At 41.6% G+C, this 17251-nt stretch overlaps 1 protein-coding gene across 1 annotated transcript; it reads right to left on the bottom strand.

Moving 5' to 3' along the window:
* Positions 1–6581: 6581 nt before the first annotated feature.
* Positions 6582–14489, bottom strand: LOC308093892 (alpha-amylase; the record flags this gene model as incomplete). The annotated part of the gene is made up of 9 exons (XM_080440285.1): positions 14183–14489; positions 13334–13480; positions 10811–11008; positions 9723–9953; positions 9177–9310; positions 8700–8922; positions 7897–8018; positions 7213–7338; positions 6582–6771 (listed from the first exon to the last, which is right to left on the bottom strand). The coding sequence occupies exons 1-9, from the start codon at positions 14348–14350 to the stop codon at positions 6582–6584; spliced, it is 1539 nt and encodes a 512-aa protein (XP_080296411.1). The 5' UTR covers positions 14351–14489.
* Positions 14490–17251: the final 2762 nt, after the last annotated feature.

Here is a 17251-nt window from a genome sequence, read left to right as displayed (position 1 = left end):
TGTAGTCGCAGGGGTAAATAAACACTTGGAAAGTTTGCTGTGAATACTGATTATTTGAAAACATCTGTCTGTCTGTCTGTCTGTCTGTCTGTCTGTCTGTCTGTCTGTCTGTCTGTCTGTCTGTCTGTCTAGGAGAGAGTGTCTGTCTGTCTGTCTGTCTGTCTGTCTGTCTGTCTGTCTGTCTGTCTGTCTGTCTGTCTGTCTGTCTGTCTGTCTGTCTGTCTAGGGGAGAGAGAGAGAGAGAGAGAGAGAGAGAGACTCTACTACAGGCTCCTCATCCATTACCCTTGTGATTGTAATCCTCACTCGTCCTTGCTTCAACACTGCCCCCATGTGACCAGGACTTGAATGTTCCTGGAAAACTCCTCCCAGTTCTCCCTGAAGTGTGTTACATATCACAAGTTTGTCCATATCTGTATATTCACCTGTAAATACTTATTAGTTATACTTACTAATAATAAGTAAGCTCTCCATTTGAGATAAGATAAACCATTATTGATCCCGGGGAGGATTTTTTTGTCATAAATGTAAACAACACGTGGTACAGAAAGACATTAAGGATAACACATAAAAGTCATGGGGGCTTGTTTCCATTGTGGTCCTATGTATTAAATTCATCAACAATTAAATGAAAATGTCATCAATAAATACAAAACACTAAAAGAGATTACATTTACCTCCCCTTGCTTTCCCAGTCTTAATGGGTTAACAGACATCTGTCAAGGCTCTGTATAGTGTACATCCTAGTAGTCCAACCATGTGCAAGTGTGACAAAGCTGGAGTCAGTGATCCCAAAAGAGCAGACAGACAGGTCTTAAGTACTCATATGGGAGTCAAGCTTAGGGTTATGGAGTCTGACGGCTACTGGCACAATCCAAGTATATGGCTCTGCAGTAACCATACACTCAATTCTCTTTCTATCTCTTTATCTCTATCTCTTTCTCTATCTCTATCTCTATCTTTGTCGTATGAGAATTGCAAACTTCAAAACTCTTTGTATGTGCAACACCAAAAACAGAGCCGATCGAAGTCCCGACATATAGCAGACATTATTATGCAACAAATGTGCCATTTCATGTAGAGTTCATATGTCCTGCTGAGATAAATCAGAACCGCACCTTGTCTGTCAACCAGCAAGGAATTAACCATGAGCAAGGAATTAAAACGTTTTTTTTTGTTTGTTTGTAGATCAGCTATTTCCACAGTTTGCGACACCGACACGCAACTAAAGCAAAAAAAAACTAAATCAGGCATTGCAGTGGTGGTGAGAATCGTGGCTGATTAGACCCATCACTTGGTTTCCTTCATCCTTGAGTTTGTGACAAGTCTTCCTGCCCGGGCTGATGTGTGACAGTGAGGCTTCCTGGTGTGCCATATGAAATATGAAACAGGACGGGGAGACACTGTTGACAGCCGTGTCACAAAGCATCAGCGAGGCTGACAGGACCGAGAGGACCCTGACCTGCTCCCACTGACGTCTCCGCGGCTAATCGGAAGGTACAGGCCCCCCTCGCACGCTGACGGGCCGAGAGATGGCGAGCGGGTCAATAATTTAGCAGGTGCAATATGTTGAGGCAACGCAGTAAAATCCTGGGGGTTAATTTAAACCCTGACGTGTAAAAAATGGACCCGTGGGGACATTTTTTACACTCTCAGACCCAGGGTTACATTTATTCTTTTCTTTCTTCTCTCTCTCTCTCTCTCTCTCTCTCTCTCTCTCTCTCTCTCTCTCTCTCTCTCTCTCTCTCTCTCTCTCTCTCTCTCTCTCTATGCCTTCTCTCTTTTTTGTTGCTCGCTCTCATTCTATTCCGTTCTGTGAAGAACAGACGGTGTAAATCATTGCCTTGTCCTTTTGGTAGGTTAGTTCACTGAAGCCCCAAGGGCATTCACCGTTTCTATTAAAATGCGCAGGCTATTGTAGCTAGGGAAAACGGTATGGCCTCCAATTACTTACATTCTGTTACCTTCTGTAATAACATAATACAACATATGCGTGGGTGTGATTTGGGTGACTTACAGGCACACACATTTTTCAGCTGTTAAATTCTTAGTTTACTGTAAAGCACCAATGGGAAACTGTCTTGCTCTTCCATTGAACATGCATGCATCATCTTTATTCTCCCAACAAGGCGTTAGGTTAAGAATTTCCCAAGTTCCTCTCTGTGTCTCTGTCTGTCTGTCTGTCTGTCTGTCTGTCCGTCCGTTCATTTGTCTCTCTCACATACTCACACTCACACACACTCTCCCCCTGCGCGGGGTCACGTTGCCATGAGAACTGAGTTGAGCACAATGTTCCTGCAGGTGTCACCTTTGCTGTCTCACCTCTAGTTGTCTAGCACTCCGGTGTCGCCAGAGTCCAGAGAGCCACTGACAGCCACTCAGTAGGTGGGCCGGGGGGGTGGAGGAGAGCCTGATGGCAAAGAAACAGAAAGAGGAGTCAAGCCCCCCCCCCCCCCCCCCCCACCCCCCCCCCACCCCCACACACACACACACACACACACACACACACACACACACACACACACACACACACACACACACACACACACACACACACACACCAGGGTTGCCATGACCGTTTATTATAAGCGACTTTGGGCTTGTTTTTCTGTTACAGTAAGTTGCTTGTAAATATTAGTTAGTTGCGGGTTCCTTTTTTTTTGGTCTTGTTTCTAAAGTGCAGTTGATTATTTGGGCTTGTTTCCCAAATGTTGTTTAAACCAGTGGTTCTCAACCATTTTCATGTCAACTGTATTTGTCCACGGACCCCCACCTGAAACTATTTTGTAACACATTTAGTAAAAAAAAATCTGAATTTCTTTGAAAATAGCAGATCTACAAGCTCAAAATTTTGACCTTGTAGAGCGGCTATTTTCAAATAGCCGATGTATATAGGTTTAAAGTGCTCATGTGGCCCATAGTCGCTTCTTTTGGGCTTGTTTTCATAGACGTGGTTGCATATTTCTCTCGCAAAATCTGGCAACAGTGACACGCACACAGAGCCACACACACACACACACACACACACACACACACCCCCCACACACACACACACTAGTCCCTGTGCGGCCCTAATGACGGATGCCAGCTCTGCACTCAGGTGAAACTGAAATGGCCGCGGTGTGATGGCGAGGCGTTGTCCCCGAAGACCAGAGTGGAATACACAATGCAAGGAGAGGAAGGAAGGACTCTGGTACACACTACACATGTTAAAGGCCCTCGCTTCTCACAACAAGCATGTTGAATAATGCTCATACTTGAGTTTCTGTGTGTCTTGTTTTGTTATCGTTGTGCATGTCCTGTTACAACCGGCTGCATATAACATGTCTTGCTGTATATATGGGGCAATAAAATATACATGGTAGCCTACTACCAGTGGTGGAAAAAGTACTAGCAATACCACAATGTAGAAATACTCTGTTACAAGTAAAAAGCCTGTATTCAAAATGTTTCTTGAGTAAAAGTACAAAAGTATTGGCATCAAAATATACTTAAAGGTAGGGTAAGTGATATTTTTTGGTTAAAACAAAAAGTATTTTGTTAAAAGGTTAAAATACTATATTCTGATAGTAATCATTGCTATAGAGTGTTTGTTCAGTAACAGATGTCTCCCTGTCTCTCCAGCTCTTTAATAAACAGAAAATACATTTTTCGGTAGGTGTCAAAATCTCAGCCAATCAGGAGAAAGTACCCATTTTTAAGCTTAATTTGTATAGTGTTCCAGTTAAAATTTTGTCTGCTCATTTCTTAGTGTCATCACTTCCAATTTCACTTGTTTAATCTATATCCTGATTGAGTTCTCTGTCCTGGTTGGATAAAATTGGAAATGAAACTACAAAAAAAAAAAAAAAAACTACAAAATACATTTTCTGTTTTATAAAGAGCTGGAGAGACATGGAGACTTTTTATATGGACAGGACACTTTATAGTAACGAGCACTATCAGAACATAGACCCATTTTGCAATTATTTGAATAATTGCAAATCACTTACCCTACCTTTAAAGTACGAAAAGTATAAAAGTACTAGAATGTTGGAAAATAGCACAACGCGTCGCACCTATGTATAAAATAGGGCTAAAGTGATTAATGTATGTTTCAAAATATCATAATTTATATCTGAAAAGTAACTAGTAACTAGTTACTTTTTAAGTTTTCAAATAAATATAGTGGAGTAAAAGTACAATATTTGCCTGAGATGTAGTGGAGTAGAAGTAAAAGTATTGGAAATACTCAAGTAAAGTACAAATACGTCAAAATTGCACTATACAGTACTTAAGTAATTGTACTTTGTTACTTTTCACCACTACTACTAACAGTGCCATGGTCACAGGATCAAATTCTACTGAGATTATTCATACTGGAAAATGTAACCTGCAAGGAGCTGTGGATCAGTGTCCAGCAAATGTTGTGTTTATTTGCTGAATATCCAAGACATTCAAAGTTAATTCATTTACAGAGCTGATGATGTAAACAGCGTGAACTTGATAATCCATTGATTGAGGAGCTTTTCGTCTAATTATGCAGATGTGATCACTGAAGAATCACTACTTACTAACATGTTGGCTGAGCTACAACTGCATTCTGAATATTATAATAATAATAATAATAATAATAACAATTTAATAATAATTGCATTTACTTATTTTTTATATGTAGTACATTCCTAACCAGTGGTTGGCCAATGCCATGGAGTTTAGTTTCACAATACTAATTTGGTTCTTCTGTTATACAGAATAATACGGTAGCCTACACTCATGAGAAGGTGGGAACTTATGTAATGGTGTCTGTGTGCTGTATAACCCGCATCCTTTCATGTGATCCATGTGTGACCTCCCAGGGAGCAGCCTGTGTGGCTCTGTGCCCATTAGAGAGGCTGGGGATGTGTTCTGAATCTGATTGAGGAATTGTCAGCATGTGTTCTCCTCCAGTATACCTATTACCTTCCCATACTGTCCGTCCCTCCATCCATTCCTTCATATCTTCCTCTCACTAAAAGACCAATTATGCTTTGTTATGTACTATAGGCTACGCCGGTGTTTCGCGCGCTGAAAGCGAGCTTGTTGGCTATTTTCAGTGTGCACCACCGAGGGAGTATAAATTAGACACAAATAATGCCTCTGGCTCCTTGGACTCCATTCCATTCAATTCTATCAATTACACACCCCATGAAGCATTGAATCCGGTGGGAGACTCAAAGAGTCTCCTTTGAGTCTCCCACCGGTAACATTAGCATCTTTCTGCCGGTAATCAAATTATTGGCTTAGGAATGCGAAAAACAAAAAAATATCCATGAATTCAATGCTTCATGGGGTGTGTAATTGATAGAAAATAAGTAATTTTTTGGGTGAACTACTCCACCAGGGGTCCAAACGCTTACAGGTCTGTATTAAGCTCTCAGAGTTAAATTAACACTGAGGAGTTATTTGTTTTACTTTAGATTGGTGTTCCAATATAGTATAGTTCAGTGATTCTCAACCTTTTAAATTTCAAGGATTCCATTTTGATATCATTAGACCCATTTGATAGACTCCACTCCTCCATCCCACCTTTCATCCATCACTCTACCTCCCCTCCATACCTTCCTCCTCCCCTCATTCCTCCATCTCTCTCTCTCTCTGTCTTGATGGGCAGCAGGCACGTTCACGGCCGTGTCGAAAGGCTTCGCTCCCCTCCGCAGGGGGGCTTGGCAGATGAGGATGATGAACGTTGGACCTTCATGCCAGATGTCAGAGAAGGTCTCACGTGTGTTCGGTGAGATTAAAACATCGAGCCAATTCGTGAATACATAATGCTGACTGATTAAACAGCTGATCCATTCCACAGAGCATTGTCCCTATTTTGGAGCATCTCGTTTATTGGAAAACATTTTCAAAACGCAATTTTCAGCACGATTGTCATAAATATTCAAACATTTTCAAAATTGTTCAGAAATAGTTAAAACAGCAGATCTACAACATATCATGATGTGATGCATTGGGAGCTGGTTGGATATTTTCACTGTTCGTCATATAAAGTTTAAAGGGCATAAGTGGTTAACATAACGTTACTGTTGGGCAGAAACCTTGTATCTCCTTATTTTAACTTTTTAGGTTAGGTCTGTTTCTGTTCTTGTCCAGCCTAAAACCCAATTAAAAACTAATGTTCAAAAGAAGAAAACTGTATATATACATATTGTGTATAATTTCAATGTACAGATTATTAACTTTTTTGGATATTCTACTGTTAGACTGATGATAGGTTCTTGGTTTACTTCGGATCCTAGATTACAATCTCTATGCCTTTGATGTAATTACATTGTGTTGTCCGTGCTTACTGTAAATCGCTCTGGATTAAGAGTGTCTGCCAAATGCCTGAATTGTAAATTATAATTAATATTATATAAGTATTACTTCATAAATTCTACATCATCCAGGTATGTCGGTTCATCCAAAACCATAAGCTCATGATACTGACCAATTAAGCTTGAGTCTTCCTAAAAGTAGCAATTATTGTGAAGTTGGCAAAAATCAATAAAGACAGTCCGCAACATTCAAATTTACAGATGGAGTTTTATTGCAAGCTGAAGTGTGCATTTAACCATTTACAGCTTGGAGTCGGCATGAATTGCCACGAAGGAATCTTCCTCTCTGTTGCTGATCTTGAAGTGGGCGCGGCCATCACCCCCGACGCCGATCTGCTTTCCAGTGCACCTGCCTCCGTCCTTCTGGCCGGAGATGACGTCACAGTAGGTGCCACCAGGCATTCCGGTGTTCAGAGTCACATCCAAGTCCCTGAGGGACAATAGGAGTGAAACAAATGTCACAAATTAATCAATTAATTGATTAAGGATAACTGTTGATATGTACTACAGCGGTAGTCTTGACATCGGAAGGTTCCCGGTTCTTGAGCAAGGCACTTAACCACTAACCACTCCCGATGAGCAGGTTGGCGCCTTACGTGGTTTCCTCCGCCGTCAGTGTGTGAATGGATGTGTGAATGAATAGGTGAATGTAATGCACTCTGTACTGTAAGTGCTGTGGAGAAAGGCGCTGTAGAAATGCACCATATATAATTTAAATCTCTGCACTATGTCTTTACAGTGAGTATGTGTCTATAGGACAACGCCTTATTTGTACCTTTAATTAAAGTGAATATGATTTAATCAAATGAAATTGTCACTTCCAAAAATCCATGTCAGGATAGCTAGCTGCTGTAAAATCAATTGTCCTCACCAGTCGTCGTTGTTGAAGACGATGAAACCACGGTTACCACGTCCAAAGGCAACCTGGTTGCTCTTGTTGTCCCACCAGTTGGATTGGGGCTGTCCGTTGACCACATTACGGAAAATGGCCATGTTCCTGAGGGGGCAAAAATAAATAAAAAAATCATCACAGTGTACAGTATTATTGGATTGGATTGTACAGAGCAAGGACTGCATGTTGGAAAGAATTCAGCATTCAGCACTTTGAGGAAAGTATTAATCATGAGTTCAACAAGTTCCAGGCAGGAACAGTTTGTCTTACATTTGTGTTATTCCACTTGGAATTCAGAGCAAGTCAGGTACAGTCAAATAAGTTGTCTATAGTAGAATGCTTCACACACCAGAAACTGCATTTCCTGCGCAAATGCTGACATTTTTTTTACCATTGAGCTAATAGAGCCTGCCTGCTTGCTCAGGGGATGAATTGAATCTTGACCATATAAGGTACAAATTTGTGTCGGATCCTGTGTCTAGGTGAGACATGACCTTTGTCACGATCTAAATCTAAAATCTCAATAGATGTCCAGGGAGACGTATTAACATACTCTACCATACAGATTGGACAAAATTACATTTGATTAATTTAAAAATAAGTTTTAAGGGGGGTCCTTGAAATGTCTGAAAGTTTGAGAAACCCTTGTCTCTAAGGACTCACTTGATCTGACGCCATCTGTGCTCACACACCCAGCCGTCTCCACAGGTCTGGTCAGGGTTGATGGGAACAGGCTTGGTGCTGCCGTCACCGTGGGCTGGAGGCCCCATCCAGTCATTCTGATCCTATAGAGTGATCAATTGATTCACAAAAGGTGTGCAAGAGTGAATGACTCTGTACTCGAATCTCGAACCTGTCGAATGAATCGACAGGTTAATGACTGATCAGAAAATATGATCGGATGAATGAATGAGTTTCCGACCTCCCGACAAAATTGTTATACATATTTTACAATCACAGTTTTTCTTTGTGTGGGGGGGGGGGGGGGGGGCATACTTTAATTTCACACGTTTTTAAAAGCTATGTGGCTGTATTATTTACTTTTTATTAGTCGTCTGTATTATACACCATAGTATGTAACTCTGCTCTGTGTTTACATAACAAAACAATATATTTCCCTCATCATTGTAGCGATCGGCAGTCATCAGCCACTGTTTACCTGCAGAAACACATTGCCCTCTCGCCCTATTTACTGTAGCTGTTTTCACTGTTTGTTTTGGTTCCCCAAAAATGTCCCCGTCTACCAAACCAAATGAAAACACGAACATACAGATGATAAGATGGTAGTGTGTTTCTGCAGGTAACCACCACCACACTACTCCAGTGGCTGATAACTGCTGGTACAGAGGGAAATGATGGGTAAGACCGACGTTTAGTTTTAGTTTTGTCATATAAACACAGGGCAAAGTGACATACTATGCCTTTAAGTTTGATTGAATAAAAAAAAACATGAATATCTACAGCACCTTTCCGTTGACAATATGGCGGTCCCAGCGGAAGCTGGACATCACTCTGGTCACTCCGTATGGGTGGGCCAGCATGTAGGCGGCAGCCATTTTATAGAGCTTTGGGTCCCAGAAGGTGACGATGGAGGGGCCGCCGGCGCCGTGGCCTCTCTGGTTGTCATGGTTGTCGACGAACACCACCGCGTTGCCGTTGGACATGAAGCCCCATCCCTCACCCCAGTTCCTGGATGAGACATGAATAGTTTAATCTCCTGAGTAAAGCAAGGAATAAAGGAAGGGCTGATGTGCTCTTTCCTTTTATAACCAAATAAATTCATTCATTCAAATATTATAGATCCATGTGAGGAAAGCTTGAATGATGTTCTCACAGGGAGGCATCAGTAGTTGCCTATTAGTAGTTGTAAGTGCAGCTAGATAATGTCATTCATTGGAATGAAAACCAAATATATGTACAGATAAACTGATAAACAGACATACTTGGTGTAAGACAGCTTGTCACCATTCCATTTGCGGAAAATTCCTCCCAGTCTGGCACCATATTTAAACTCTGTCACCCTTCCAAGATGGAAGTACTGGTTAGCGCTGATGGGCTCGCCACCAAGGTCAATAACCTTGAGAGAAAAACAAGACCGGAGTCACAAAGCTTTAGCATGATAATCATTTGGGTTATTTTCCCTTTAGCCTCGATCTCCAGGCTTTTATTGTTTAGTTTTGCTAAAAAATTAAAAGCCTGGCCCAGCCCGTCGGTGTACTCGGTATGAGGAAGTGTTTCACTTCCCAACCAACCAGAGTGCAGTGGGCGTCGCTCGTAATGTTGTGTTAACGGGGCGGGGGTTGACGGACAGATCGGTGAACCAATGGGATCAGGCGCAGTCTCTCGCCGGCTCTATACACCCGCCCCTCTATACACGAAATCAGGAGCGTTGGGGCAGTCTATTTTCCCTTTGAAGCTACAACATAACCATGAGGCCATAAACTGTAATAAAACCAACCCTATTCCTAAAAACCTCGACATCAGCCTACCTCCTGGAAGATGAAGGGCCGGGAACCACCTGGGAACCATTTGGTGTTGAGGTTGTGGAGGCGGCCATACACGGCACCCAGGTCACCAGGCCACATGTGCTTGCAGGCGTCCACTCTGAATCCAGCCACGCCCATGTCGATCAGCTTGTTCATGAAGTCCGCCACCTTGCCCCTCACGAAGTCCTTCTCCAGGGCCAGGTCCAGCAGACCCACCAGACGGCAGTCACGAACCTCAGGAAGGAAGCCAGAAAGGTTTACGCCGAATTCACAACAGCAGCGGTGTTACATGTCTGCGTTCTGAGAAAGCGGCAAGGTTTCGCGCATTGTCTATCTATGGCGTGGTACGACCGCCGCTTTCCCCGATGCGGCAGGAGGTGGAGCTTGAAAAAAATGGTGTGGCAAAGTTCAATCTGCTTTTGCTGCTGCTGTACAGCAAGACACAGTGCCAAGCAGAAGCACACTGTGGTCTGAAATACTGTAGGCATGGACTAATTCGCTAACACTGTTGGTGAGAATTCTGCTTTACTGTACTCTGTAACATATTTGTTTATTTTGTTTTAGTTTTTATCCCACGATTTTGTAACCCATTTTTTCACCCAGTGCTAATTGCCTATGTAATCCTGGGCGCTACTCTCCCTCTGCCAGCCTAGGGAGAGCCTAGAACTGAGCTCATGCCTCCTTCAATGCATGAGGAGCTAGCAAGCCGCTTCTTATCACCTGACAGGGGGGGGGGGGGGGGGTTTCCCTGGTTGGACGTAGCTCGTGGAAGGAACACGTTATTCCAACCAGTTCCTTTCCCCTTCATCAGGTGCCCCGGCTGACCAGGGGGAGGCAGTATAGAGACCAGGATTACTGCATGTTTTTTGTGAGGGTACCCTACCCTAGGGGACACGGGGAGAACATGCAAACTCCACAGAATCTACCACATAATTTTGAGAGTTTTTGCCAAGTTATTATTTCCTAGTGGTGCCTGTACGCGTCAACACGCATTGTTGTCATGCCAAATGTCGTCAAAATCAGGTTGAATAAATTCCAAATAAATCAGCAGCACAGTATTGATCAGTGAGTAGCTCTCACGCATGCAGTACCTGATTGGCATCGCCATAATTCTCAATGTTGCCACTGCCAGTCCTGCACTTGCCGTCGTTGAAGTCCCAGTGGGTGTAGGGGATGCTGGGGAAGTCCTTTCTGTTGGCACTGAACCAGCTTCCGCATGAGGAGTGTTTGCCCTCTCCACCACCGGCTCCACACATGTGGTTGATGACAGCATCCACATAGATGTTGACCTGCAGGTATAGAAATAATCAGCATTAAAACATCAAAAACAAAAAGAGTTGTGTTGCTATGTTTCGTCTCTGTCGGGTGGAAACCTCATGTGTGCAAAAATGTTACTTTTCAGGATTCAAATGCAAAAGTAGCAGATCTAAATGCGCTGCATTTTGAGCTTGTAGATCTGCTACTTTTGATGCTTTTGTGTGACACTTTAGTTTGATCAAGTAGGGCGATATAAGATATTGAGGTTTCTGCCTGACAACAACGGACAAAAGAGGATAGCAACTACTAAAATGACACAGATGTGTTCCCAGCTTGAAAGGTATAACAACGTATAGGTGCAACCAGGGCCGCATTAACCGCGGAACTTAGTGGAACTTGTGTTCCACGGCCTGAGCCTGCAGGGGCCCTGTGTGAATTATGTATTTTAAAATATATATATTATTGTAAAAAAATAAATAATTTATATTATTTTATTATAATATTATATATATTCTTCTTCTTATTATTTATAAAAATGTATATATTCGGGCCCTGCTGTGTGAATTATATATATTTATAAACATATGTTGCTTTATTTTTAATGTTGCGCGGCAGAACAGATGCAAACCTCTTGCATACCGTTGCTGGTACTGATGTGTCACTTCTACTTCCTGTAAGTAGACAAAAAAATAAAACTACTGTCGACTAATCTTTACAAGCGGCTCTTATTTTGAAATCCTCCGCTTTTATGGTAAGTTTGTTTCTGTTAACCAGTATGAGTCTGCTATCATGGTCTGTGACCGCAACACAAATAAACAAGAACCATGTGGATTAAACGCAAGATTTGGGCCAACGTTCATATTATTTACGATATGAAAACCAGCTCCTGTGACTTAAACATTGTACAAACTTTGGAAGTGCCGTGCATTAAACTCTTTGAACCTCGGCGCAGCATGGTGAGTTAACCTGACAATGAAGATGTGTGTGCGCGTGTGTGTTTGTTTGAAGTAGACTGTATCTCACGTGCTGTGTTTGAATAATGTAGCTCACGGTTGTTAATGTCATCTCTGTCTGTCTGTCTGTCTGTCTGTCTTAGTGCTACCATAATGTACACTGTGAAAATCTAAATGACATATTCTTAATACATTTGTACTGTGCAAATAGCTGAATAGGATGGGTATAGGTCTACGCTACTGTATTTTAACATCAGTCGGTCATAATGGTGAGCCATAATATTATTTTCTGAGGTGGTAAAAAGGTTGAGAACCACTGCGGTAGACTTCAAGAGGTCTTTTTACTTTAACTTTTCAAGTACATTTCAGAGCCTGTACTTTTGTACTTTTACTTGAGTAATTAGTTGAATGAGTACTTTTACTAAAGTCGCTTTTTACATAAGTAAATGTATCTGAGGCTACTTCTACTTTAAGTGAAGAAAGTGAGTAGTACTTTTACCATCTCTGCTGAGTATTGTTTTCTCAATTCTAAACTTGAATTGTTTAATTTCTTATGAAGAATAAGAAAATAAATATGAAACATTTGTTACCCATCTCATCACCATATGTCTAGTAGGCTACGACTGTAATGACCATAAAGTAACCTCCTTAATAATAAATGTAATTTGTAATGATAGACACTGTAGTCATAGCATAGACTGAAGTTGGAAAGGCTCTGCCCAGTGCCTGTGTCAGCACCGATCGTGCTGGCGGTGGCACGTGCACCAAACGCACGTGCGCGTGAACGCACCCAATATTGTCCGATTAATGTTGAGGGGGGGCCTTTGATTTGGTGTAGTTCCACGGCCCTGAGGGGCCTTAATGCGGCCCTGGGTGCAACAGTTCTAAATGGGTTAATTCCTGAGCCGTTAAATCGCAGAATCTAGGCAGCTGTCTGAAGTGTTGGTATAGCATGCAATCCAACACCTTGGTCTCAAAATGGATATCGCTAAAACTACAGTCTGAATTGTCATGGAATTGTCTGAGCACCTTCATTCTCCCAGGAGGATGCACCCTACTGATGTTGGTGACCCCACAGCTTCTCTAGCGCCACCCTTGGGCTAACAGTTGCAATTACACACAAGTCTAATGGAAGGATTGCCATTTGAGTGACCCCGTGACCTTTCCTCAGGCCACACAAAACCTTAAGATCTTCATTGTCATGAAACTGGAGAAGGAGGCTGAAGGTGGAACTGCCAGGTAAAAGGAGAAGAGGAAGGCCAGGTGAGAGAGGACATGCAGGTGGCCAACGAGGAAGATGCAGAAAACAGAACCAGATGGTAACAGATGATTTGCTGTAGCAACCACTGATGGAAATTAGCAGAAAGAAAATGAATCAATTAAATCATGCAACTGTTAGCTTACCCCGACATTGTTGCATCTGGTGATCATGTCCCTGAGCTCGTGCTCATTGCCAGATCTGGAACACAGGTTGTAGCTGACTGGCTGGTACCTTTCCCACCAGGGTCTCCAGGGGTTGCTCAACACAATATTCTCATTGGGGGGAGAGATCTGGGCAGCAAATAAGGAACAAACATAAGCATGTGAGATAACCGCTGTTCACTTCCATGAACACTGGAGATGTGCCACGCGGCCCAGCGACAGTGATGCGACTGATAATCTTCTTCAGAAAATATTCAGAAAATATCTGTTTAGTTCACCACTTAAGCCCTATTATAACTACCTCCTTGTCCGATGAATAGGGAAACTAGCCATTTTCAAACAAGCATGTGAGCTTGTAGATCAGTTATTTTCACAATAAAAAAAAGTGTTTTTCCCCTATAATTTCGTCAAAATAGGGACGCCAAGGTTAACCACTTAAACCCCTGTAGGCACTACTTACTTGAGTTACAACTGCACTTTTTCCGTCTACACCAAATCTCTTTGCCAAAAATCGATAAGCTCACACTGCGTTATATTGTGAGCTTGTAGATCTGATATTTTTGGCTAATGTTCCCCGCAGAATATAGATTCTGGGGTGCACGTTGTTAACAAATTGCACTGTTCAAAATATGGAAGGACTGCCAAACTGTTTTTAAACACTGAAGAAAATCTCTATATGAGTTCCCTGACAGTAAAAATAAATAAATAAATAATAATAATAATAATAATAATAATAATAATAATAATAATAATAATAATAATAATAATAATAATAATAATAGTTTTTCCATCTCAAGTGTGTGAAACACACCAATCATGCATCAGATTTACCTGAACTCCACCATAGCCATTGGGAGCCAGGAAGCGCTCGCACTCAGCTGCAATGTCCGCCCAGCGCCACTCAAACAGGTGGACGATGGCCTGCCTGCCATGCTTGGTGTTGGGGTTGTGCTGGGCCACACTGAGCCCGAACAGAGCCACCAGAATGAACAACTTCATGTTTGTCCCTGGAGGAGAGCAGAGGATGAACCGGGAGGGTCGCCGTTGATATTTATACTTGTTGACCCTTTCGTTCAAACCAATGAGAGAGCTCCAAAGTTCCACCTGACAGATAAAGTCTCCTTGCAGGCTGGTAACAGCTGAATCCTCACGAGATTTTCTCACCCCTTCATAACATGTTGTAAAACAGTGGCAGACACACAAAACAGGGTGGGAATGAGGACAAGTTAGAAACCAAGAAAGGCAAAACTAGCAGAACATGCAGGAATGTGTTTTCCTGTATATCAAACAAAGTGGACTCAAGTGGTAATGCGGCAATGATCCACATGTGCTAACAACAATTAAATTGTCTAAATTAGTTTGTAAACAGAGCTTACACCCTTCTGGAGGGTGCAGACACACATGTCAAAGCCAACATTTACATGTGAAGTTTCTGTTGGCTTGTGTGTGGATATATTGTTCTCAGGTTTCAGCTACAGAAGCCATTGTTAACTTCACAAACTTTGAGAGCTGTTTACTCAGATTCTTGGTTAGAAGTTTAACTACATTCAAATAAGCATATCTTCAAATATTTTCTGATTTCAATGAATATATTCATGAATCTGTAAAAGGCTGAACATTATTATGGTATATCGTTTCAAACATGAGAACATGGTATTTCCATGATATGCCATTTAATTGGTAAAACACTTGAAGGTTTGTATTTAGAACTGAGTTTGACCTTTGGTCAAGTACTGTAAGCTAGGGAGAGATGTCACCCAACTTTGTGTGGGCTCTGTGTCTTGATCATCAGAAGAAGTATTTTGTATTCATTTGAACTAATCAGAAGAACTAATCATTGTTCCTTCCTGGGCATCAGCTACAGACAGGAAATGTGTAGTGAATGGATAGAAGCCAGGTCAAGATGACTGAGTAAACAGTAAAATATATACACTTTGATTATTCTTCAGTCTTGGGTCTGCAGTGTGTAGTTAAAATGATTAAAGTCTGGATAACTATGACTTGTATGGTTAACAAAGAGAAACGTCTGTTAAGGAAAATATTCAGTCTTTAAGTAACTGTTGTCTTTGTTGACTCATTGTATTTCTAACTACTGTTTGCAATTGTGAATGTATAATGTGTGTAGTCTTATTTGGAAGATAATAAGATGTTAAACAAATGTGACCTGGTGTGGCAAGGAGTTACTTTGCATGATAATAAATGTATGACTACGCCACCTTGATGATGTTTGTATCAAGGAATAGAATGAATGTATAACCTCTAAATTGGGTTCCCCGAAAACAGTTTCGAACAATGAGACATGAGTTTCCCCCAAACACAAGTTTATTTATAACAGTTAAAAATGGAACAACTTACTGGAGTACAGTATTTATTAATATATATGAATAAATTCAACCAAACCAATCAATAATAAGTTAACGTACAGTTACCATTATATAGTATAATCAGCAGACACAATAAGTGTGCTACAAATACAAAACAGTCTTCTGGCTAGTGGGCGACAACCATTTACAGGGGCAACTACTGTAGGCGACTCAATTCTATGCCCAGCCCAGAAGCACACAGCAAGCAGTCACACACACACAAACTTCTAAAAGAATCAGAGCGCCACCGTGAAAAGAGGTGCACGCGATCACGCCAAACAAACCTTTAGGGCTGTGTAATACAAAGAGTGAGACCTAGTGAAACCCCCTGTAGTAGGTCGTCTGCACCACCACGCTCACTCTGACCCTGCATCAAGTTTACCTGTCCTGCATCATCAAGGACAGGTAAACTTAAATTGTCCGTGTGTTCTCCTACCCTCTGGTGTTGCCACATAAATACAACTCGGCACATGACAGTGAAGCATCGCATGGATCAACCTGAGTGATCACAAGATTATCAATACATGTCATTATAAATACCAGAATAGATCATCATTATAAACACCAGAACAGATTAAAACATACATGCAACTTTACTCACCCCGACAGAGCAAATAATAAAAACAGGAGACCCAGGTCGCACGACCCACAGCCAGTAACACACCAAGCAGCCTATGTTTGGCATAGACTGCCACACTAATGGCACACCACACCAATCACACTAATTGTCAATGGGGAAGTGGATAGTGCAGCTGTCCTATGGTGGCCCCTGAGGATCAACTCTGACTGGCTACACAAAGATTTCATAATATGAGCTTGTGTAAAAGTACAGTTTTATAGATAAGGGTTAAAGTAAATTGTCACATGTTTAAACCAAGTCAGATGTTAATTTCTTGTGCCGATTGAGAAGGCTGGCCCAAGAAGTATTTTGTTTCTAAAAACCTGTTTTGTGAGTGGTCAGAAGGAGGACTGGGAGGAGGTCCTATGTCAAATGTCTGTCTGTATATTGATTGATTGATTGATGTAGTTTATTTAGTAAGACATGAGAATAGTACATGACAGTACATAACAGTACATGGAAGTACAAATTCACAATACAAGGTCTACTAAACTGGAACTCTCATTAAGCACGCAGCTTGTTTAAGATGAGAACCCCATGCACACAAATCATGATGACATATAAGAGGCAGACAGATATACACACTACTATACAGAATGTCATACAATCAGCTTTCAGGTTACTGGTATGAAGAGAGAAAAAAATATATATATACAAAAGAGGAAAATGAAGGAGGGGGGGGGTAGGTTAAGACTTAGACAGGGGCCATTTTCGAATTGCAGCCTCCTGAAGGTGTATCTTTTAGCAGTTTTGAAAGTGAGTAGGGTTTTACACTCCTTTACTCCTTTTGGTAGGGCATTCCACATTTTTGATGAATAGCATGAGAACGAGTTCATTCCCTTAGTTGAGCCAAATCTGGGTTGAACATGATTTGTGGAGCTGCCTCTGGTGTTATGATCATGGACTTCATTAACATTT

The sequence above is a fragment of the Gymnoscopelus braueri genome (assembly GCF_963280865.1).
Source record: "Gymnoscopelus braueri genome assembly, chromosome: 10".
Lineage (NCBI taxonomy): Eukaryota > Metazoa > Chordata > Actinopteri > Myctophiformes > Myctophidae > Gymnoscopelus > Gymnoscopelus braueri.
This window is presented reverse-complemented; position numbering and strand designations above follow the sequence as displayed.